Source organism: Nesoenas mayeri, assembly GCF_963082525.1.
Source record: "Nesoenas mayeri genome assembly, chromosome: 1".
NCBI classification, from domain to species: domain Eukaryota; kingdom Metazoa; phylum Chordata; class Aves; order Columbiformes; family Columbidae; genus Nesoenas; species Nesoenas mayeri.
The window spans coordinates 141,064,812-141,090,803 of NC_137541.1; the positions used below are offsets into that span (position 1 = coordinate 141,064,812).

General features: G+C 40.8%; 1 protein-coding gene across 1 annotated transcript; it reads left to right on the plus strand.

Moving 5' to 3' along the window:
* Nucleotides 1-7,004: 7,004 nt before the first annotated feature.
* Nucleotides 7,005-25,649, plus strand: LOC308050960 (cell surface glycoprotein CD200 receptor 1-A-like; the record flags this gene model as incomplete). The annotated part of the gene is made up of 6 exons (XM_080361195.1): nt 7,005-7,092; nt 19,917-20,225; nt 20,991-21,242; nt 22,053-22,149; nt 23,093-23,144; nt 24,444-25,649. The coding sequence occupies 6 exons, from the start codon at nt 7,005-7,007 to the stop codon at nt 24,564-24,566; spliced, it is 921 nt and encodes a 306-aa protein (XP_080217321.1). The 3' UTR covers nt 24,567-25,649.
* Between the last annotated feature and the right edge of the window lie 343 nt (nt 25,650-25,992).

The window sequence follows — 25,992 nt, forward strand, 5'->3', positions numbered from 1 at the left end:
TTCTAAGCAAAACAAGACAGAAATAACTGTCCAAATGCCAAATCAGGCAAAAGAATCTCCTGCTTCTGCTTGCATGTGTAGCATCTGTTGCAGAAAATGACATAAATGCCTCTACACCCTGCAAATGTCTCCATACACCAGCTTCTTTCCACTAACTTCCATTGATTTATGTTAGGGAAGAATTTCCCACAGATTTCTCATGTTTCCTTGATCCAGCTGCTTCAAATAATATGGGGCATATCACGTACAGCCTCAGTATTCTGTGCAGCCATGCTGGTGATAATAGAAACAGGACGACATGCAGGGTAGTGCAGAGACTAGTCCCAACCTAGCTGAGCTAGTGGATTTCCAGGCCACATCATTAGAAGTGCTACAAGTGGTGTTCAAATGCAGAACTTCCTCCTTCATCTCCTTAGCTTGCCCATTCTCAACTGGGAGATTGCTGAGAAGCATGTCCTTTGGAAAAAAAAATAGCCTCAGGTTAGTGTGTCATGTGAAAATACCCTATTCTTTCCTCAAGCCAAGGATTTCAGCTTTTTAAGGAATCAGAGAAGTGAAGCATCTTCTTCCTATTGTTCAAGCCTTAACAGCAACTTATTTCTGTGCAACCTCCTGACCAAAGAAAAGAGGGCTGACTCCAGTGCTTTGGATCTCCAGCACAGAGGGGATCTAGGACCCATCTGGAGGTTCCTGCCCCTTTCCTCCACCAAACATATGCCTCAGATCATCCGGTCCTCTGAGTCACTTCCTCCCCACTTTTCAGTCATCTGCTCTCAGTGCACTTCTCCAAGTGAGCCCAGTCGTTTTTGCTCAATCTGGAGCAGGGTTCAAGGGAAGCCTTGTTGGAAGGCAGGCTAGAATGTAACCACAAGGTAATCACAAGGTGGAGCTCCTAGGCACTGTGGCCTGTGCAGGGGTTTGGGGCAGGTGAACATCATGCCATTTAGTGATTTTAGCGCTGATTTCAAGAGAACCAGAACGTTTCATACCATCAGAAGCTGTGTGCCTTCTGCATATATCAGTGGCTCCAGAATTAGTGCTGATTATGTCATTGCATTGCACTGGGTGGAATCTCTCATCCCCTCTGAGCAGCAGGTAGGTGCATGAAGAAGTTGCTGTGCCCTGGCTTGGTGCAGTGCCGTGCTGACTCGACAGTACCACTTCTATTTCTGAAGCTAGCTCAAAGCCAGCTCAGGAAGCTCTGCACTGTCAGCAGAGACACAGCATAGGCATGGCCTGCAGAAGCTGGTGAGACAGGAATCCAGGGAGTGATGGGAAGCAGATTTCCAACTAGGCTGCAGGGAGGTGTTTAATACATTTAGCCCCTGCACCCAGCACCCCAGACATGCTTTGGAACATGAGTAATATTTTAGTAACCTAAGCATGTGCATAAAAAGGGTGCACAACAGCTCTGAATTTGAAGTCAGGTCCTCCAATTGGTCTTGGTATTAAATGCAAATTTCCCTGAAGGGAGAGGGACTCTGGGAATATGGGCTTCGCCTTGGCCTTACCTAGCCTCCAGTAGGAGTTGTGCAAAAGAAACCATGTTCTCATCAGGACTTTCAGGTGTGTGGGTGTTTCCAGGAATAAACAACATGCAACCACAGAACAACCAGGAAGCAGACTTATAAGCATACTGTGTCACTTTACTGCCACAAAGTTTATAAGTTTTATCTCCATAGCCAGCCTACTGCATTATGCCATTCTACTAGGGGACTTACCATGTGGTGGGACCAACAGCCTAGGAAATGACCACTGCACCCTGCCCTTCATGGCATGCTGAAAGCAAGAGAGGAAGTTACAGAGTCTGGATATTGCAGCCATTCAGACAATCAAATTTTGAGCAGACCTGTCAATCATATTCCAGGTAGACTGGATGAACTCTGTTAGAGTTAAGAACTGAAATAGTTGGAGGAACAGCCAGTCAGAGTAAAGTGCATCAGCAAGGTACCTGAGAGTAAAGTGCATCAGCAAGGAAGCTTTGCATCTGCCCACACAAGAAGTGACACAATCCAATACTTTTGCTTTCTCTTTCACATACTCACATATGCAAAATTAATGTATTTTGTTACAGCGTATGCAAATAAAACTTGTGAAATTATTTTTTTTAATCATAAATGAAACAAGTTCTACACGCTAAGATAGGTCATCAAAAGGCAGGAAATTCGCTGACGAGTGTGACATACTCTGCTATCTCTGAAAGAATTAAAGTGGTTTTAATGCCCAGTACATTGGATGAGGCCATTGCATAATGTAATCCATCCCTAATCTACCTTTCTTGCCGAACTATTAGACAAAACCATTGTATGTCATTGCTGGGGTGAGCACATACTCAGGGAGTCAAACAGATATATCAGTACAGAGAGAATCATGATGCTTTTCCAGAACCATTCACAGCTTCAGAGGCAATGGAGTTTACTCATTTATGTGCAGCCTGTTGAGCAACCTGTATGGTCCCAAGATTTAGGATCCTCAACTGACAGAAAGAGAGAGCAGCGATAATTCTCACAAGGAGAAAGTCATGGTAGCTACATGAGAAATCAACAGAAGCAGGCCAGCTTAGAAGTTTACACCAGCTGAGGTTCCAGCACTCTGATATTCATGGTATCTTTGGAAATGAAGTTCCTGGAAATAATTTAATTTCTGTCTGCACCTCAGTAATTAAAATCCAGCTCTACAGCTCCTGCACCTCTTGTTGAACTTTCAGCTATTAGCATGGAATCAGCTGTCAGCAAGGACTTTAAGTCTGAGTAAAACCACTTCAAACAGAGCAGATCACAGACTGTGCCTTTGTCAAATAATATCTGATGACATTATGATACTTAACATAAAATGGGTCTGCAATAACCCACACTAGAAACCACAGGCAGAGCCCAGATCTGTGCTCTCAGAACACAGAAGACAAGGAAAATTCAGTCTCCAGGAAGGCCGTGATGGCTCTGCACTGCACCTTAAACCAATAATGCTTGAGTTTTCTCTGCTGCTGTGTGGAGAAGTGCACTTGCTGAAAGTATGTCTTTAATCGCACCTTGTTGGCAATGTCTTCATCTTCAGCTGTGTCTCAGGCTTCAGCTGTCACAACCAATTTATCCCTCTCCTTCTCCACCTTTCCATCAAATGCACACTACCTTTCTGACTGATGCAGCCAGCAAATCCTGATAAATTTTCTCCCTCTACATGCATTATTTCTGTGTCTAGGTCAACCTCTGCCCCACTCTGGCCTTTCTTAGGGTCAGTTCCTCTGTCATGGGATCCTGGCTCTCAATGTGTAACTGAGAGAACAGGCTCCAGTGAATTAGAGATAAAGTACTTGTCACTCCTCGTAGTAAATTTATGTTTTCAGTTGTGTCTCACCACAGACTTCTCATATCTCACTTCCCAAGTACTGTTGCCTGTAGCAGAACTTTCACAAGAAAGAAGAAGGAACTGTTGCAGTACTTTCCAGACTCGGTCCTCCTCAGATTTCAAGATGTTGTCGTGTCCCTAGGGATGTGTTCAACAAGATAGCAGCTATGTCTGTACCAGCTAACAAGAAAGTCTCATGAGCTTTCTTAGGTCTGGTGGAATTCTGCAGAATGTGTATTCCAGGTTATCATCAGATCGTGAGCCTTCTCTGTAGAGTAACCTGAAAGAAGAACTATTTTGAGTGGGGCTTTGAGCAACAACAAGCCTTTAAGCAGCTAAAACAGGACCAGCTGTGCAAAATGTACTCTAGACTGCAGCCCGGAAGCATGGTCTCACCTGGAGCCTCTGGCAGAAAACAGGAGGAGGAAACCAAAGTTGAATGCTAGTGTTTTGGAGCCAGGAGTATCAAGGACCAGACCACTTTGCCCCAAATGAAACAGAGAAACTAGCAGTATATGGTGGGGTTCAAGCTGCTTCAGAAGTTGTTTGTACAGAAGCATATCTCCTCTTGGCACCATGATTGCCCATGTTCCAAAGAAACATCCTCTTTACACATGACACAACCAGCACTACATGGAGTAAGTGGGGACTTGACTGGGGAAACACAAACACCCAGGAATCCTGGAAGAAATCATGGACTGGCCAAAAGGCAGAGATTTTGGAGCGTTTTTTGAGGAGGTGGCTGGTGCCCAAGAAGCACCTTAAAAGAAGAACCTTAAAAGGAGTTATCAGAAGACGGAAGACATTATGCTCTGTTTATCGATGGATCCTATTGTGTTGCAGTAAAACCATCAGAAGTGGAAAGCTACCGTGTGGAGTCCCACACGGCAAGTCATTGAAGCCACTGAAGGAGAAGGTGAGTCAAGTCAATTTGCAGAAGTGAAAGCCACCCAACTAACCCTAGAGTCTGCTGAGTAAGAAAAGCAGCCAGTACTCTATAGTGATTCATGGATGTTGGCTAATGACCTACAGGGGTGGTTACAGCAGCAGTGGAAGACCCATTTGCAGTGCAGAGGTAAACCCATCTGGACTGCTGTATTGTGGCAAGAAATAGTTGCCCAGGTAGAAAACATCACTCTAAAGGTATATTGTGTAGATGCTCACATGCCCAAAACTGTGTCATTGAAGAACACTGAAACAATGAACAGGTAGACAAGGATGTCAAAATCAAATAGCTCAGGTGGACCTGGACTGGGAGTGTAAGAGTGAGTTATCTGTAGCTTGACAGGCTTATGAAACATTGGGGCATCTAGGGAGAGAGACAACAAACAGATGGGCTCATGATCAAGGGGTGGACCTGACCATGGAGGCCATCTCACAGGTCACTCATGAATGGGAAACACATGCCACAATCCAGTGACCCACATGAGTAAGGTCTCCCTGGAATAGAGGGCAGTTGCTGGGGTTTTGGTATGGCAAGGCCTGGCAAACTGACTGCATTGGATCACTGCCACAAACACACCATTGTAAGTGCTGCATACTGTGTTGGAAGCAACTACTGGTTGGCTAGAAGCATACCCTGTACACCATGCCACTGCCCAAAAGACCACCTTGTTTTGCCCATGACAGTAATTGCTGGATGACCTCCCTTTCCTTATCTTGACCCACAGGACTGTTGCTGGGTATTTTTCCTCCCATCCAGTTGAGGAGTGATAGAGCAGCTTGGTGGACACCTGGCAACCAGCCAAAGTCAGCCCACCACACCTTCTCATATCAGCCCTTCATTGTTCCTAGAAACCCAGGCTTCAACCAGAAAGTTGCTCCCAAAGTGCCTTAATGATATCTTAAGTAATATCTGTGTACCAAAAGCCACCTAACTTCTGGTTCCAAATGAATTCCTATAGGAATGGCAGAGTCCTTTCATTGTGGCAATTTAAAGTAGGACTTTTCTTATTCAAAAGATAGGTTGCTCTCTTCCAAAATCTCCTTTATCCCATTGCATCTCTTCATTTTTTCACGTTCATGCAGCATTTTCTTATCCAATACACCACATCTGCACATTTGCACCATCTTAGTTTCCTCTTGCCTTTGCTTTTGAGCACTACTTCTTTTGCATTTGAAGCCTCATAATGCTTACATGTTGCCTAGTTGTCTCTCCAGCCTTGGATCTCAATCTCTACTTACCTAAATACCTCTTCTTCCTCTCCATGCCCTTGTCTAAAATATACCTATGATATCTATGCACAAGGATTACTAATTCCTAGATCAATGGTAAAAACTCAGAAAACAAACTAGAGTGTTACTGTGAACAGCATATAAAAAACCCCAGAGCAGTGAGGAGGAGTGTCAAAATCAAGTGGGGAAAAATATACAGAACAACCTCTCACCCAAAACTGCAGTCAATAAGATGGTTATAGGACCAAAACGATCCAGCTGAAGTTCTGTCTTACCTGACTTTCTTTATATGATAATTATCAGCCTTTTTTTTTTTCTTATTTACACAGGACCTTAATTCACTCTACTCTGTTAGAGTGAACATCCATGCAGACCATTTTTGAACACCAGTCCGATCAAACAAAATTACCAGAGCATCAGACTACAGTAATCTGTACATCTTGCTGATGTTCAAACGTGATGTGCAGTCCTAGCTCCCAAGCAGTTCAATTTCCTGCCGCCTTTGATCTCTTTTGAGTCTTTACTCTTATGTCTTAGTATTCAGTGGTAATCATTTGGACTTGTAGCCTTCAGCAGCTGAGGCCTTTTCTCTACTGCTGGTCTGCAGAACTGTGCTGGGGAAATGCTGTGGCTTAAGAAAGGAAAAGAAACCCTGCATATGAAATTAGTAGGTCAATGAGGCAGTTTGAAACAAGTACAGTATTATTTGGAAAAAACCCTATACAACAGTGTTCTGAAAAAACCCGTAGAGTTTTGAAGTGAAAGATGTGGGCAAGCTTCAATTTTTATACTATTTCTGTTGAAAAGTGTGTAAAATAGGCTTTTCTTTCCCATCAAGACTCAGTTTCTCCCCTCAGGGTCTGGAAAGCCTTGTTCAAGATGAGAACTATGCTGTCAGTAGCTAAGTGGCTACTGAAGGGAGAAATCATTAAAAATGTCACTTACAGAGAAGACTTGAGACTGCTTTTTTTTTTTTGAGGGAGACATGAGGAGGAATTTTTTCAGATGCAGTGCCAAAGAAGTGACAAACAAGTAGCAGCAGTAGTAGTAGTGGCAAATATGAAGAATAAGTTTCCCTCTTGCTTCCCAAGACTGAGTTTTCCTTTTCGATGTTAAAATCAGCCTCAAATAATCTCCTCGGCTTTTACCCTGACTGAGCTCTGCTGCAGAGTTTATCTTCACTCATCAGCCTCCTGAGCAGAGCCAATGAACAGAAGGCAGAGCTGTTGAATCTGTTTCCTCAGTGTTCACCCAGGCTCTCAGCACAGGAAGCCTTGGTGCTCTGAAAAGTCAGAAGGAGGAACCTCTCCAGCTTTGAGGAGCCAGTCGAGCAGGAGCAGGCACAGCTGGAGGAGACGAGTGGAGATAGGGGAGACAAAACACTGGCATTGGCTGCTGAGGGTCCACTGGCAGGCAAGAAACACTCCCCATGACCACAGCCAAGTTGGCGGCGGGATGGATGAAGTGACAGAGCTGCCTGAGCCATGAAAGCAGGAGCCGACATGAAGATTGCTGGGAAGACGGTGTGTGTCTTTGTACTGCTCACCATCACCAAGGTCACGAGAACAGTAGGTGAGTCTAACTGGGATGAATCAGCCACTGGGAAGGAAGAAAGGGAAATGTGCACAGATAGTTGCTTTCCATAAAAGCTATTAATCATGCTGTGACTTTCTTTAATTGCTAAAAATTATAGGATACAACTAAAACATGCTTCCTGAATATCCACTCCCGCTCTTCTTCTCTTAGTGGTCACAAGGCTGCCAATCATTATCCCTGTGACTTCCATGTAGGCAATTATTTAGTGACCCTTAGCTGGGAAGGTACCATTTGTCACAGACAGCCTTTTTACTCAGACCTCTAAATCCACATCATCTGAGAAACTGATCCATTTTACGTATTAAAAATATGCCTGAGAAAGTGTTTGTGAACTTGAAGCTTTTGGCCATGTTGTTTCTGCTGAAGAGAGGCTGCAGATACTCTGAAACAGGGCAGAGATCTCTCATGTCTTTCTGAGGAGTGACACATCACTGATGCATTGACAGTAGGGAGCAGTTTCTGGAATTTTGTTCTGAGGCTATCAGACATGATCACAATCAAGAGTGGGAAAGGCTTTTGTGCCAAAGAGAGTGGCATTCCTAAGCCTTTCTAAACCCACCTTTTAGTGTAGTTGTCTTAGTTTTAATAGAGTCTAGCTACAGCAGTTAATGTCTTCCACATTCTCTTCATTTGCATTGCTAGAGCTTGTGCTCTTCCAAACACCGCATAGCAGTCCATGGACTTGGTAATGGAACTAGGGATTTCAGCAGCAGTTCTGGAAACCTAAACTGTCTCTGTCTAGAGGGAGAAGGCATACAGGTCTGTGGGATCCAAATTAAACTAAGGACATCTCCAAATAATATGGATCATGTGTGTGTCCATTCCTATTATGGACAGGTAGAACTAAACTGCACGGACTTGACTTATTCCATTCCACTTGGCCATAAAATAAAAATGGCTCCTTGATGATCTTTTAAAGCAGAATGGTTGCAATCATTGTTGGCAGTGAGGGAATAGCTGTCTGTAATGTGTTCGACTGATAAAATGAGGGGTCCAAAATGGTTACCCTCAGTGCTACCCATTGGAAAAAGTTTAAATACTTCACAAACAATATTAAACTTTGCATTTGTAACTTCCCAACAGGCACACTGGAGGTAAAAGAAAAAAAAAGACATGTCCCTATTCTGTAGGTAATTCTTCTATCATCTCAGAAGAATACTGAGGAACCTGCTCAGGGTCATACAGGCAGATTGTGATAGCATCAGAGACAGTCTACATTTTTGAATACAGCTGCTCAAAAAGTAAAGGAATATGGACATGTCACAAAATGCTGAAGAAAATAGAGCAGGGAAAGGGAAATCCCACTGGCAAAACCTCTTTTTAAAAATTGACTTTGCTGGAAATATGAAAAAAAATAAAATGCCAAAAAATTGTGTTTTGTTTTGTTTTTTTCCCCAAAAGGTAACAGGATTTAAACTTCTTAATGTCTTGGTGAATTAATTATATTCTCCTTCAAAGAACACAGAAAAAGATGTTCAGTTAAAATCTAATTTCATGTTGAACCTTCCCTCCCAACTATTCCATCCCCCCCAAATAAAAAGCAGCCCACATTTGATGGGGAGTTTTCAGCTAACACTCTTCTTAGATTTGTTTCCTTCAATATTAGGGTTGCTTTTCTGAGCAAGATGTAGTTACAAGGTTTTCTTCTTCAGAGAGCACAGGCAAAACGTGTCAAGTTGATCTAATGTGTGTTCTATCCAGAGAATTTTATTGTTGTATGAAGCTCAGAAGGAAATATGTCCCTCTTGTGAAGGCTAGAGCAAGCTACTCTGAATGAAATAAGGTCAGGCAAAAACTGTCGTGTGTAACAAGGCTTTATCTGTGTTAGCATTTTCCTTGACATTTCCTTAGCATGTTGTTTTGTGTGGTTTGGTCAATTTTTACAACCACAGAAAGGGCAGCTCAGAAGCAAGGCTGGGTCACTTTGTGACTGTGGTATCTAGATCTGCTCCCAAACAGAGCTGGATAACGTGCTGCTGAAGATGCCTGTGCATGATCTGTACTAACAATCCTTCTGTGACAATCCTCGTAGTAGCAGCGGTGGAAAAGATTCAAAATTAAAATCTTTTTGGTGACACTTTGAAGACTTCTCTAGTTTAACTAAGCAGACAGGACACCTCAGGTGGTTGTGTACATACTCCAAAGGAAAGGGGATAAAGAAGGGCAAGATCTTCTGTGAGAGGTTTGTGCAACAAATCTCTTTTTGTTGGATTAATATTTGCAATGTTGGACTGTGTAAGTCCTGCATCTGCAGTAGTATCCTGTGACAATAGAGAGAGGTTGAAAGAAATCCATTGTCAGTAGTGAGATGTGACTCTTTATAGTTAGTTCCATTTTATCGAAACTAAAAAACTGAACTAAGTGGCATTGCATCAATGCTGGAATTAGAGCGTACGGGGTGAATACACATGAAGTAAGTTCACAAAGCAACTTGGCTAAAGTTCGAGTTTACCTGCATAGATAATTTTCTTGAATGCTACTGCTTTCATTTAGTTTCTTTCCTTAATATAATTTGTAAAATCTCTTTCACTAGTGTAGTGGTGTTCTGTTGTCTTCTTACTTTCTCTGTCCTGGTGTGTTTCAGGGCTCCTGTCTCTGTTGCCTCCTATTGTAGTATATTGTGGAACCTTGCTCCAGAGGCGAAAAAATCATAGCCTAAAAAACTATTCTGGTAAACTTACATTTGTCTCCATTTCACTATTTTTTGCTGATCCTTTGGGTCTACATGCTGGAATAAGTCTGACTTCTTTTACCATAAAAATGCCTGAATCCAAGCAACCTGGTTTTCCTACCAAATGCTTAAAATGGAATTCTGTACTATTAAATTAAGTAAAAATTTTCTCAGAAGACATCTCAATTGCTCTACGACAATCTTTAAAGCACTTCTTTGTGACATTACGACTTTGCTGTGGTCCCAACACAGTGTCTGAATGTGTCTGGTTTCAAAACCATGGAAACAAGGATGTTCAGTCTTGCAAGTTTACCACATACTCCATGACCAAAAAGTATATTTTCTTTAATTGAGAAGTCCCTCATAGAAGTACATGCCACTTAAAACTTGCAGTTGATGTATTTTGTATTTAGAGGTACAATCATTCATAAGAAAAAAGTGTAGGGAATCTTCTTATGCTGCCTTATCTTTGTATTTAGTAATAAAATGCTTGGAAAAAAGTACTATGCTAAAGCTAAGCATTAAACAAGATAAAACTGAGATTTTAACCATATAAAGGTGAGGTCATAAGCATGTTTTCACAGCAGCCCCTTATCTGCTCTCTGCAACGTGTTAAAAATAGGGCATACAACCTACTGCTTGCAATCAATGATCTATTTTTGTTTAGAATAGCAGAAAAATTGCACTTAAGCATAAATAAACTGAAGCACTTATTTTATTGTTGTCACAAGGAAGAGAATAAAAGCTTAGCACACATTCTGTATCTGTTTCTATATGGCGAAGTGAGGGGCCTTTCCACTTGGTTACACATGGTGTCACGGTGATACTCTGAAGGAAATACTACCCAAGACCCTTTGGCATCCAGTGTAAATCCCTTTTCCCCTCATCCGTTCCAGCTCACATTCTGCAAGGATGAAGATCTACTTACTTTGAACACAGAAATTGCTACACCAAGTTTAAAATTTACAGCCAGACTGATATAATATGTGATAGCTTGTCAAGTTCAGTGATGATTTATGATCAATTGAGGATTTGGCCTGGAGTGTTTGCTTGGCAAGCTGGATGATTCTAACACATCGTTCAAACACCAACTAATTCCTTAATTAAAGAAGGGTACCCATCCTTTTTTCTACAAAGTCATGTCTCTGTTGAGACATAGGCTATTTACGCAAGGGTAGAAACCAAACCTCAGAAAGGACTCCTATATCACTGCATCAAATTGCCTTTTTTTGGCAGGTGGTGTATCATGAAACACTTTTCAGAAACACAAAAAAGCACCCACCTTATTGAAAGGCTGGTTTTAATTATGATTGAGGCAAGATTCTCTGTTGTAATTTTCAGCCTAAATTTCTTGTACTACCTATTTTTATTGTTATTACATTTTAGGCTGCTAAATTTCAGCATCCATCTACCATCTTCTAGTTCTTTTTGCATGATATTTCCATTTTTTATATTAATAATCGTATATTCTTCCTGCTTTCAACAGATTTCCTCACACATTCCTGAGACAAATGCCAATCCCATGAGTAAATCCGTCAAACAGAATTACCGTAAAAATCGCCTACTGAGAAACATTATTAGCAAGCTACTTTCGACCTGACACCTCCTTTTAATGCTACCTTTTGCTTTCCTTAATCCAGTTATTTTTCCATCATGTTTCCCTCCTATTGTCCCTGTGTTCTTCAGCTTAATTCATGATTTTCAAGAGGACACATTATCAACCTGCATCTCTAACTAGGTGAGGTTTAACATCTTTGCCTTCCAAATCATCTGTCTTGAGTAACTGCTTGAAAGGATACCGCAGAAAGCTAGAGAGAATGAAAAGATCATGGACAAATTAAAACTAGGAACTGGCAATTGCCAAGGTATATTCCACCTTGAATGTGAAGACTGAAACCTTGATTTCATTATTAAGTTCTGTCAGTGTGCTCACTTCTCTGTAACATACAATGTCACTTCCTAATAACAATTTGGCATCTGAAAGAATTCCAGCCACACTGCAGACACTTCATACTGGAAAACCACAGTTTACAATGACAAAGTGTATTTTTCTGGCAGTGTTTTAAGGTTGATATTTCATCTTGTATGAGACAGCAGAAAAAGAGACTCATACTGCAAGTGACACAGTAATGGTGGCAAAAAACAAACAATGTGTCAAAAGGAGAACAAAAGAAGAATTTGAGTATAAGAAAGGGATTTCTGAAGACAGGAAAAGAGCCTAAATAGAACAACATGTGAATAGGAGATATTTTAATGGAGTAATGATGAGCATGGATAAAAGAGCGTGAGTGGGAAACTAACAAAAAAGGTATAAGTCTCTAACAGTGACCTTTTAAAGATATGCCCATGCTGAAAAGGCTGTGATTTCAGCTTCCTAAAAAAGAGCCACAGCAGCTCAGGCTGGCTAGTTCCTGTATTTCTATAATGGAAATTAGAGTAGTCAAACTACTTACTACTCAGCCAACACCCAGGGCTGTTACTCAGCCTGTGCTCTGTACGGTGCTGCTGTAGCTACATTTCAGAGTCACAAATCTATCATATGCAAAACAGTGTTGGTACTCGAGCAACCCCTACCCTAGTACCAAGCACTTGTATTTGTTCATCTTTCATGTCATTCCAAATAAGCCTTGCTAAGTGTCACAGGCACTCTGTGGCAGCAGAAGGGGAAACTAAATACAGAGCTAAGCCTGTTGTATGTGGCCTCTATGAGTCACATAATATATTCATTCCAAGATACAGTTAGTCATTTGTTTGTGGCATGATCATTGTTTCAGTTCATTATACCTCTAAGTTTAATACGTCATGATCTGCAGAGTCGGGGGGAGATGCACCAGAACATTGTGGTAGATTGCTACTGTAAGAAATAAAGACACAACAGGATTATGTCTGACAAAGTAAAGCCGTCTCTTTACAGTGTGAAAACCTCTTTAACAGCTACATTTGAGAACAGGGTGTCATGGAACTTGAGTCATCTGGGGGGCAAGAAAAGGTTCTACTGTGGGTTAAAACCTGTTCTAGAGAATAACAAAAGCTTGAAATCTTTCCTATTTGAAAGCAATCAAAAGCACTTTCAAGCTGTGCAGCTGTCTCTGATATCACAGTGACTGCCCTGAAAATTTCGGTGGCTTCACAATAAAATTTTCCTGTTTTTAAAATCTTTCTAGCTCCTTGTACTATGAGAAAGACTCAGAAACAGGAGAAATGACTAAATAAGTGTCTCTACAAAGGAACTGGTGCAACTAATTGCCCACGAGAGCTGTCAAACACACTACATAAACCATGTTAAAAAGAAACAGAGCAAAGTCTTTTCCCTGATCTTTTTCAATTACAGTAATAAGCACATTTTTGAAACACAAACTCCTCAACTGAGCATTTTTTTTTCCTGGGAGAGGATATGTCCATTTTCATACAGAACAGTGGAATCTGCCAGTGCATTGGAATGTGCACTCAGTGCACTGGAATAGAGCTTGAGAACCTCCTCAGACATGGCTTAAAATCTTCTTCAACAGTCAAGGAGAGGCAATGAGGAAGGGCATAGTATTGTTGCTGTTATAATTAGATGACCTTCAGAGGTTGGAGTCAAACTGGAGGACCTCAGTCTAAAGACCTCCTAGCCTACACACCTGTCAGATAAGTCTTCAAAGTGAAAGCTTCTCATGATGGATTTGTGTCAGCAACCAAAATGGGATGATTCAGCTGTGAGCTGTACAGAACTCTCAGAAACTGACCTGCCTATTTGCCACATCAGTATGACAACACAAACTCCTGGGCTCCTGAGGTCTGGTCCTTCCGGCTAACAGAAAAAATTATTCCATTTTCCAGAGTCCACTTGTTTGTGAAGAATAAGACTTAAAATGAGAAGTTATTTACTATAAATGTGTAGCTATGTGATCCTTCATTTCATCTTATCTCTCTTGCATAACAGTACTGACATTTAATTATCATCCTTTCGTTATCGCTGCACTGAGATCAGCTTGATAGCTCACACCTCTTCAAATTTCTTGTTCTGTGCAGACTCACAGTGAGGCCTCTGCTGCACTGGTTATCCCCTTTTTCAGCTACAGCAAGCTGTCAGGTCAGCTCAGCACTAACATGGGATTTCACCTTGAGAAAAGTAGCAGTGTAACACATTGACTTGTTTCTGAGCCTTCATTTGACTAGATAAGTGCTGACGTGTATGGTATATATGACCTGAGATATTGGTCATAAACCAATCAGCTATCAGAGAGGAAACTTTAGCAACTGACTTTTAGCCATTTTACAGTATGAAAGCACCATTCCCGAAAAACGTGGTGGAGTGACAGGTCTGAATTAACTCACTAGCAGCACTAAACCTTCCCTCTTTAGCAGAGCAGAATACTTCTCTCTGTTTAGTTCTCCTCCAGTGCAGACACACACCCTTTAGGTTCAGTGAAATTCCTGGAGGGAAGTGAGGACTATGCCTTCCCTCAGAGCTGCAAAGTATATACCCAAGATGCGAGCTGAGGAAGGCAGAATAAGGAGGGCAAAGAAAGCAGATGGGAGACCCTGGCAAAGGGCTCAGCTGGAGCAGACCCACAGAAGTCCTGGGAGCGATGGAAACAGGAGCTCAGAAGAGATGATGTGGAGTCTGTGCAGCCTGACAAGTCACTGAAAGCTGGTAAGCTGGTGGAGTAGAAGAGAGGACTGGGGCAAAGAACCTGTTCTGTAAAGGCACAGAAAACAGGGTAGATTTATTTTCAGCCCTTCTTTTTTCTTTTTCTTTTTTCTTTCATGAGTATAGCTATCAACTTGAAATTCCCTAAAGAGCTATCACTTTCTAACATCTTGGTCTATGTTCTAATAAAACATACTTTTAGAAACTAGATGGCTTTTGGTATGCTTACTAGAAAGAAAAAGTAGGGCATGTCCAACTCCAGACCAACATGAGGTCCTATCAAAATTTCCAAATTGAAGGAAATGCTTTGGCTGCCCAGGAAGGACAGGACAGAGATGAGGATAATTTCTACTTACAGATCTGCCTTTGCACTGGTTGATCCCTTAGCTCTTTACAGATTAATTCCTGAGAATACACATTTTGAACTGTTTTTAAACAAAGCTAACTGTATGGTAAAGAACAGCATGTCTTGACATCTCATTAGTCTACATTTTAGATTGAAATAAGAAAAGAAAGGCAAATCCTGTTTTCATCATGCTATGAAAATGACGGATACTATTGTTTATGACTTGAAAGCTTCTCACAAGTATTACCCAGGCCCAGTTCTATTTTTATTATGAGAGACAAGATTTCAGCTCACACAGTTCAAAACCTTCAATTACCTGAACCCCAGTACTATGCTCTGTGGTAAAATGAAACAGATCTCTCTATTTGCATATGCTTACTTGGGAGAACAGCAAGCACGCTGGAAAATTTCTGCACCACATGATAATGTGAGTGAGCACCTATAGAGACAGAAGCACTATAACCATCCACACGGCTGACACGCAGGGCTAAGGATCCAATTCCTTGTAGAACTATCAGCTCAGGTTGGCACTCCGTGTAGTAGGTATCCACAGCACTCGGCCACCACGACGTGCTTCCATACCACTTTCAACCAGAATACCATCAAAATAGGTGCAGGCTCTGTAGTTACATCCTTACCATTTTTTTTCTTTATCTGCCTTCAACATAAAGACTGACAGAGTTTTAGACAGTTCTTGGAAGAATATTAACAGGTTAACAGTGTCATAATATAGGATAAAAACTCCCTTCTAATAGTATGTGTCTCTTCTACGGAGATAAAAACTTATTCCCTATTCCACCTTAAGAAGAGGTCTTCAAAGTCATTTCAGAAATACAAATTTACCAAGCCCTTCAGGATTTCCGGCATATGCATTCTCCTTCTGTAAATGAAGTCTTAAGATCACGTTTCTAGTAGCACACATGAGAAAGAAGCAATGCAAGGAAGAAAATACACAATTCATATTCACACTAATGCCACTTACCTGCAGTCTAGCAATGAAAGAGGACAGTAAAGTGATAGAAGTTTGATTTTATTATGTTTATATAATGTGAGTGAGCCCTTTACAAGGATAGGATGAACAAGAAGATATTTACTAATTAATTTACCATCTGGGGAAAAACTCTGCCTTGCTAAAAGCCTTCTAGATTAATAACAAGATACAGAGGGGAATTTAGAATCCTTCTACAAGCTTATTGTAGAACTAAAATTGTACTTAAATATGATTCATCAGATTTTAAGTTGATTGATGTGGCTTATTGTTTAAAGTGAATGGTACCAGATTCATTCAGGGGAGAATATGCCAGAAAGGCATAGCAGAAAGCACCACTTTCACTCCCTCTTTCTTTACAGACTTGATGAACGGCCTGCCCAGGGAGGTGGTGGACTCGCTGTCCCTGGAGGTTTTTAAAGTGAGGTTGGACATGGCACTTAGTGCCATGATCTAGTAAACAGACTAGAGTTGGACCAAGGGTTGGACTCGACGATCTCTGAGGTCTTTTCCAACCCAGTCGATTCTGTGATTCTGTGATACACAAGATGTTATATGGGGGAACTTGTACATTGCAATAGGCTGCTTAGGAGATGCAGATTTGAAAGACAGATAAAATGATGCTGCCCTAATGAAAGTATACACAGTGAAATAATGCACAACATTGTCACTCCTGCACAACATTTGTGAACGTTATCCAAAGAAACCCCAGCCCCAACACACAGGCTCTTTGAATGCTTAGGTTTGCTTAGTCATATTCAGATGAAGTCAGCCATACTGGCAACATGACTCAGAGCTCTGAGGCTCTTGGTGGCGTTAAACTGGGACGTGAAAGACTTTGTTCTCCAATTTTCAGACACATTCACCAAACTTGCACCCAGAAACCATCATGAAACAAAAGGCTTCTGTCAGTTCCTCTCCTGGTAAAATCATCTGAGTTTAAAATGCAAACCTCACATTTTCTTGAAATGCCATTAAAGCAGAAAAAACCCCCTTGTCATTTAAAATCACTTCTAGTGTAACAATGTATCACAGAACACTGTTGACAACTGAATTAAGAAAACAAGCATTTATGACGCTGGTGGGTAGTTCGTGTATCAGAAAATGGTGTGAGTTGATAGCACTTTTTCAGTCATGCTTGGAAACATTAATCAATGAATCCTGGCAGTATTGAGAAGCAAGAAGCTAAGTATTCTTTCCTTTATTTAATAAAAATGGGAAGTGGATGGCTTCAGTAAAATCCTATCCTCACCTAATTTTTCCTCTTCTACCAGCAAAAAAACCCCAAGCTTCTCAGAATTATGCTCTGACTTCTATGTTAAACAGCTGGAGTAACACACATTACAACACTCTATGCTGTAGCATAGTGTGTGGCAATATTGCAGCTATACCTTCCATCAATCTGCAGGAGCTAGGTCTAGGTTTGGATATTTCTTCACCCAAAGAATACTTCAACCTCAAAATGAAAAGACAAAAAACTTTAAAGGAATCTGTAAGTCATTAAAATGCAGTGAGCTGTGTTCATTTGCAAGTTAGAAATAACTTCCCAAGAATAGTTAAAGAGAAGGAAAAGTGGTTGAACTGGAATGGTTCATTCACTGTGATTCCAGAAGATAATGAGATTTCAGACAATATTATTAAGGTAAAAACAACTGTAATTTTTTCAAAGAGGCTAATAGTAACAAGTTGACTAATAACTTGAAGTTGACTGATAACTTGAAGTTGATGCTCATTAAGACCAGTTCTTACAGAGTTGTGAATGTTCAGGAACTGGCTTCACATTGCACCATTCAGCAGAGGTAACAGAATTCCAGCTCTGGGTAGGGGATAGAGAAACACAACAGTTGGGTCTTCCACAAAGGTTTGATTAATCATGCAAGACTAGGAGTGTTCTAATTCTTTGCATATTTCACCTGAACTTTCACTTGCTTCTTTAGTACATGTGCTTGAAAAGTTTGGGAAGGAGTTTAAAATTTTTGGAAGAATTTGTGAAAAACTGATTTGTCAGTACAAATTAGGTTTGTTAACTTTTGCTGTACTTCTGGATGAATCCATGGTTTGAAAGTGGTACTCTGATTTTCTCCTCACACACAGCTCCCTTAGAATGCCACTAAATCCGTTACTCAGCCCAAGGAAAGGGCAATTCTGGGTTCCACCAGAGACACAGAGCACTCAGAGCTCGGTGGCTTACAGTCCCAAAGTTTAATGGTCACCTATGAAAAGAGGAAATGAATGAGGTGGTAAATACAGACTGGCTTGGACAACAGCTGTGGGTATTATTCCTGTGAACTCATTAATTGTTAAACCATGAGATTTTGAAAAAGAAAGGATATTTATCTGTAACAGGTCTTCTTCAGGTGTCTATTTATACATAAACATGCATTATGGATTTTGTGGGTGGTTTGCTTTTAATTTTAGCAGGACCCAAAGAATACTAAAGTCTGATTCCCCCACCTACTCTTCACAGTTGTTGACAACTTGTGCCTCAGACTCTTGTTTTCTCTCAGTCGCAAAAGTGCCTCACAAAGAAGAGTGGGCTGCATATGTAAATGTAGGCAACAGTAACGCACATATAAGCAACTCCTCTTGAAGAACAGCTCCAGGTAACCTTTCTTTCATCTCTGAGTGCTTGCCCACATGTACATTGACTGTGAACAAGGTCCATCACAGAATATAAAGAAAAAAGGTCCCAATGTAACTAGTTGAAAAAAAGCATAAGAACTGACTGTCACAAAGATGGCATCATGTTGAGAGGCTTTAATGATCAGGGAAACAGTGAAATGAATCTTGGGGTTAGAAGCCTGACCTCTTGGATGTGTCAGCTGAAGACATAAGCAGATGAAGGGTCCTAGATCTGGTCAATATAAAGTGAGCAAGCATCACTCATGTTCAAGATGTGCAAAAAAGAATCAGTCCTGAAAGGCTGTGGAAGAAGAAAACTCACTCAGGCAAATTAGTTTCTTGGCTAAGAAGAAATTCAGGGGTCCATAAGCAAGAAAAAAATTTAAAAAAATTTAAAAAAAAAAAAATTAAGGCAATCCTGAGGGTGTAGCTTATCTTGAACAAACATAGCACACACAGGAGCTGTAATAGTGGTCTGCCTCTCCACTGTTCAATGGCCAACATGACAGCTTCCGAAAAGGACAAGAGCTCCAAGCTTTCCCATACAGACATCTAGCTTCAAGTTCATGGATCATGGAAAGATAAAAAGAGGAGGTACTGTGCCTGACTGCAAGCAAGAGACATCTTTTAAAAAACAAAAGAAGAGTCAGTGTCATAGAAAGAAAAAATATGAAATAGAACATTTCCAAGTAAATGCAAAACAATTCAAGAAGATGACACAGTTCATAACATCAACTGAATAAAGTTTCTCTGCACTCTCAGCCTCACAAGCAAGAGGCACAGGGATATGGGCATATTGTATACTTTTGCAGCTGTGTGCCTGGCACAAAGATGGGCAGGACTTACAATTATGTCTTATGGGGACCACTGCAGTAAAATAAGTACAGTCACAGTGTGGATGTATGTGTACACATAGTGTACATTTCTCGTGTGAATGTACATGTTCATGAAGATTCAGAAAATGAAGACACTGCAGAGACAAAAGGCAAAAACCTTTCCTCCTACACAAAGCTCCACCACTGTTATTTACGTTGTGGTCATGTCTGAGAGGCGTAGACAAGGCCTTCGCGCACAGTGTTGGATTTTGAGTGAATGCAGAAGGAAAAGTTGTCTACTTCACTGGTAGAAACAGCTCCAGAGAAAAGTCATTATCATGTGCCTGAATGCAACAGCCAAATTTCTGTCATTTCAGCCTGTAAACATTAGCCCACTGGAGGCTTTGCAAACAGAAACACGCTATTCAGATACTGAACTGCTTAAGGCAATAGGTACGGATGGGGTCTTCCTTCAGTATTTGTCTTATCCACTAAGATGAGCCACAGCGGGAAATTTGTTGATAATATGGAGAGGACAGGCTGTGACAGGCCACTGACTCCATTAAGTACAGCTCTAATACAAGGTGACAGACAATTTACAGATCAGCATAGGCAGGGCAACGCAGACATTTCTTGGTGAAGCACAGACCAGAACTCCGAGGCTGTGAGTGACATCCCTGGGCACTTTCTCACATGTCCTTCTCTCTTTTTCTTGCCTTCAGGTAACAACAGAGTGTCAGCGACAGTAGGTAACAGCTCTGTGCTCGTCTGCTCTCTCAAATCAAACACAACCCTGGTAACATGGAAAATAAGTCCCAAGACTGGAGGCTCCTGCACTTTAGGATACAGGGCTGATCAGAACAAGACAGACAGAACAAACTGCAGTGACAGCGTGAACTGGAAATTCAGACCAGATCAGGATCCTGCCCTGGAGATACGGCAAGTGGGAATAGTCCATGAGGGAAATTACACCTGCGAAGTAGTAGCAACAGAAGGGAATTTCCACAAAACGTACCACCTGACTGTGCTGGGTAAGGGACACCTCATTTTACAGTTCTCCAAAGGACCGTGTCTGGACCTAGACATACAAAGCTCCTGTCCCCATACACTGGGGGAAGCATGCAGTAACAAGAGGAGCTTTCTTGCTGGGATAAACTGTCATGCGTTTCATTGATGCTAGCTCTGTGTCTCCCTCCCCCTTATTTCCCAAAACTCTTCTCCCTTCTCCTACCCTCTTTTCCACCGCCTAGTCAGAAATGACAGGTGTGAAGCAATTTCCAATATGCTAATAAAGGATTCTGCATACGCATCCCGTTTTCCTGTACAATCAGTCAATAATACACTAAGAGAATGAAAGCATGTGAAAGTAACACTTTCAAGTGCTGAGATATTTTATCAAACACAGGCTGTCCTTATCCAGACAGTAAGAATGGACCCATTTCCTCTTATGCTGGCATTCAAATACATTTTAAAGCACGTGTACAATGACTGCTTAGGACAAAAGTCCAGTTCAGCCCTGCATTTGGGATAATTCCCTACCACAATGTCTAGGGGTACCTCCTCTACTGGTATATGGCCGTGGTAACCCACCTGAATGGAGAAGAGTTGTCCAAAAGGAAAAAAAAGAGGCACACTCTTTGTCTTTTGCAGCTTTGGCCCATGTCGCTGTAACAGGATGCTGTCTCCCACTTTACCCTCTTGTTTTCACTGTGTTAATTCTAGGTGGAGAACAAGAACATTCTATCCCATCTGTGGCAAACTAACTCCATGTATCTCCTCTTCCTGTCACTTTGCAGTGCCCCCCAGGCTGACCCTGCACTGTGATGACCACGGGAACCCCGTATGCGAGGCAGAGGCAGGGAAGCCACCTGCTCAGATCTCGTGGGACCTAGAGAGCAACTCCACCCGCAGGGAAGAAGTCCACGATGACGGGACGGTGACTGTTGTCAGCACGTTCACAGCACATGGCACCAATGTAACTAATACGATCTGCATTGCGTCCCACCCGGCTAGGAACCAGAGCAAGTCCATAACCTGTCGTCCCTCAAGTAAGCCTTCCTTTGTGCATTTGGCAATCAAAATCCTGCTTAGCGTCCCATGCACACTCTTGTTTCTTCTAGGAAGGGAAGACTATAAAAGGTATAAAATCCTCCAGTGAAGTCCTATATAAACAAGGGTACCATGTCCAACTGCCTTTACCCAGAAATATCACCAGCTTATTTCTGTTGTAGACACTATGCCCTAAATAGTTTCTTCCCTAGGAGGGATATGCATAAGTGTGGTAGAATTATTTTGGTAGTGGAAATATTGTTGGAAACAGAGACAAGGCACTCATGATCTTATTGTAACAATATCACTTGGAAGCAGAACATCAGCAAAGATTTTTCAGATGCAAATATAAAGTCTCTTGTTCAGATCATGGTAAGAGAATGAAAGAGAATCAAGTCTTATGTGGCCAGCAGAAACAAATTAAATCACTTACTTCCAAGCTGTGAATGTCTAACACTGTATGACATTTGGTTTCTGGTTTTCACTTTTTTTGTTGCTTTTGAGAACTATACATGAGTTGCAGTACTGAGATATGCCGAGTTCTTGAAGGGAGCTCAGGTACGGCTTAGTGAACAGACATCATGAGTGACTACAGTGGGATTTGCAGGATCTGCTTCTGTCTCTGACACAGACTCCAACTGTGTTTCTCGTATAAGTTTCATTACTGACTTTCTCTTCTGCTGAAGGGGATTATATTTATTTTACGGGCATGCTGAAAATGTGTGTATTCTATAAAGCAACTTTAATCTTTTAGTGAAATAACAAAGAAACTGAGCATCAAGAAAATATAACTAACTCTTTATGTTTAGAGAACGGCTTTTACCGGCAAGTCACCATCATTCTTTGTGTCCTGATCATTATCACCTTCATGGCTGCCATTTGCTATTTTAAGCTCCACAATGACAGGTATGTATGATAGGATGCTAAGAAAAGATCATCTAGCGGTAGAATAAATCTTTAAGTAGTGTCTATGTCTTGAAATCACATGATTCTGTCAGTCTGTGCTGCTGAATTAACTACATCAAATGTTTCTATACCGCAGACACTGTGCATTGCACACATCTTCACTGAATAATGCACCTGAGAAAAATATAAATGGGCAGAAGTTGGCAGAGTATCCTCATTGCATTGCCTGCTACACTAAAGGGGAGCTCTTCATTCTAATACAAAACTGGGAGAGTAAAGCTGCTCTTCAGATACTGTGATAGTTTGTCAGTGTCTCTCTTGTTTAAATCAGGGGGTTGGTTCTGCTGCCTAATAATGTCTAGTAAGTGCCAGAGGACTGACCATGGCTATCCTGCCATATCAACAGAGAGGACAGCAGATTGCATTTGTATTTATGAAAAAGCTCCCTGGGGGAAGCTGAACTCTAGCCCCTTCAGGATTTGTTGTGGAGAAAAAAAGCAGTTCAAAGGAAAATCTAGCTAAGTCATTTGTGCAGAGAAAGGCTGAATTAGCACCTGTATTGAAAACCTCAGCAATGTTCCCTCCTTCTCCTGTTCCAAACCAGTTTCTCTCCCAAACCTGCTCCTTCAGAGGAGAAGAATTAGTTCAACACTAAGCAGAAACTGTGCATCTTTCCACAGGACTTTCATTTTAATATTCTGCTCCCACTTTGTGCTTAAGCTCCCACAAACATGAGAAAAGACCTCTAAAGAAAGTCAGGATGCCATAATTTTGGGGCCAAAAGTCAAGAAGAGAGAGACATGAGAAGGATTTTTGGCTTTACTCTTGATGACAAGAAAACGAAATATTTGATAATTTGATGATCAAAGAAACCAGGCTGTGATCCAGCCAAATTTAGGACTGAGTAAGGAATTTGTTTTAATACTTGTTTTCTTTTTCACAGACTGTGTCACAAACTCGATCCTCCTGAAACTGATCTCACACATTCCCCACAGGTAAGGAGAATGATGCAGATTGGACCATCACCAAATCAGGGATCTTCTGGTAGCCCTGAAAACATGGTTAGTAAAGGGAAACCATTAGATTTTTACCCTACTCTCTGCAGGTGCTATTGTGTCTGATATGTTTGCTCTTAGCTGTATCTCAGGGCAAACAAAGCCTACGATCACTATAATTTTGACTTGGAGCAAATATCAGAGGCATGTTCCAATAGCAAAGGCTCAGCAGCTACCATCCTTTGTCTTAGCAAGGAGTGAGTCCCACCACATCTCCCTGGTCATATCAGATACACTGACCCCAACTGCTGTACAAACAGTACTTGGGAAGGAGGCAATATCATGGGTTGGGGAATATTAAGAAAGCTATTAGTAAACAAGAGACTTAAATGACAAAATTAACAGACATAGTGGAAAAAAGAATATCCCTCTTGGCGTTTAGAATGATAATGCATAAGTTTTGAAGGCCACTCTTTATCTGGTATGGTCAATCCACAATCAAAGAACCAACCATATTCAAGACAAAACATTTTATAAAACAAAGGAAGTAGTGCTGTACTGCAGGCTGAGAGGTATTCCTGAATTCCCTATACTGTTAAAAGCTTACTGTGTGGCTGAGCAATCCACCCATCAGCTCCTTGTTTCTGTTCTCTGCTTCCAAATACGAATAACTGCACTTCTGTGCAGGTAAGATGTGCTATATCTATATTGTACATATCTGTCCACATGCAATAGATATTAGGCTCAAATTATGTCAGCAATTTAAAAAGAGGCTTCAATTTCAATTTCTGAAAAGACGTAGTCAATTCTAGTTATTATTATTCCTCTGCTTCTGCTGCCATCTGTCTCAGTTGTTGCTGACAGACACACATTAATGCAAAATAACGGGTTAAGTAGCGGTGTACTCGCTGTCACATCATGCAGCTTTCACTAGCTTGTCTGTAGATTGAAACTGAAGACTGATGGAGGAATCAACCATGTTCAAGACTCTAGCATGTTATTTGCTGTTTCAAGAGAATTATACCCCAATACCTTTTTTTTTTTTTTCAGGCCAAAATAAGTGAGGTAGAAGGGTAGGAAAAGGTGAACCAATACCTCAGCTTTACCCTCCAAATCCAGAAACAGCAATATATGCTCTTTGGTAGAAAAAGCAATAAAGTTTTTCTTCTTGAGTCCAAGAGGAATAAATACAGGAGCACTCTTTCCCAGTTATAGTCTTCAGCACAGATGAAAGGCTTGCAGACTCTTGCCAAACTAAACTACTCCTTGTGTTTACAGTTTTTGGTTTTGTTTTGCTAGGATGACACAACGGAAGTGGAACCTTATACTACTTATGTGCAGAAGGAAAATGTAATTTACAACTCAGTGTCTGATCTGACAGTGGGGCAGAATCTTCCACAAGGACTGTCGCAAGCAACATGAATGATTCAGCAACACTGGAAAGGGAGAGAGACACTTTATAAAAGAATGGATATAGAAAGAAACTTTTCAGAGGATTTCTTCAGATTTTGGAGCAACATAACTCACTAGGTCTGTTCAAACATCTGTACTTTCTGATGAGTCTATATAGCTCTTTTTTCCCCCAGTTTTACCTTCTTCCTTGGGAAAGGAAATAGGTTTCCTGTTATTCCATGGGAACATGCGATTGACGCCATGCCACAGTTTTTCCTGGAAAAGCTGCTGTGACCAGTCTTCCCTTTGCTGTTCTTGCCTTGGAGATCCTAGTTCTGTCAGTCACTTCTAGGCATTACTTTGATGCACTTGACACTATGTTGCACACATTTGGGAGATGGGAGGAGTGTTATGTCTGAACTAAAATGAAACACAACAACAATCAACAGCCACTTTTTTCTAATTCACGAATTACTAACATAGTGGCCTGAGTACTGATCATCACAGAACAGCTCAAATGACAGAAGATATTGGTAGGGAAGACCTTTAATCCTCCAGTTCTGAAAATGGAAGCAAGTGATGAATTTAGAAGGTCATCCACTAAGAAAGAGACTTCACTAGCATGATAAATCAACTTGTTACGTTCATATTCAGTCTTTCCACTAAATGTGTTAATTCTGTATTTCAAATTATTGTTATGATTACTTTTCCATAAGATTCTCTGAAGATATGATATTCCTCTCTTAATCTTAAGAGTATTTGCATTAAGATATTGTAAAAGTATAATGTAACTCAAATTTGGGAAGCTACTTTTAATAGAAAGAAACATCAAATATTTCACAAAACAAAACAAGTTCAAGTATCTCTTCTGTAAATGTGCAATAATGTACAAAAAGGATAAAATGCTTGCTAATTCTAGTCATATTTATTTTAACTACCACAACTGAAGATTTTTTCATTCATATGTCTAGATATTTTATTGATATTCTTTTAAATATACTCTCAAGTTCACTTTTTTGTATGTAAATTTGCCTATATTTCTTAATGTGTCTCATGTTGAGGTGACTTCTTCTCACCTTCCCATAACGTTCTTTGGGAATAAGTTGAATAAAATGTCCCCTATATATTAGCAGTTCTCACACTTTTTGGATTGATGCCTTACTAGCTACAGTACAAACCGGCTTAAAAAAAAAAAGAGTAAAGAAATCCATTTGTAAACCTCTGTTTACTACCCTTCAGTATTTTAAAAGATTGACTGGATAATTGGTCTGATGGTAGGATCAGAACTAGATTTCTCCTTTAGACTGTAGAAATGTCTTTGCCACACATAGGTAGAGCTTTCTTTTGAGACAGCCCCCTGAGGGCTATGACCCTGTGCTTGGAAAACAGATTTCTAAATTGATTGCAGTTCCTAAATGTATTACTCATGTAAACTGATACAACTGGTTATTTATTC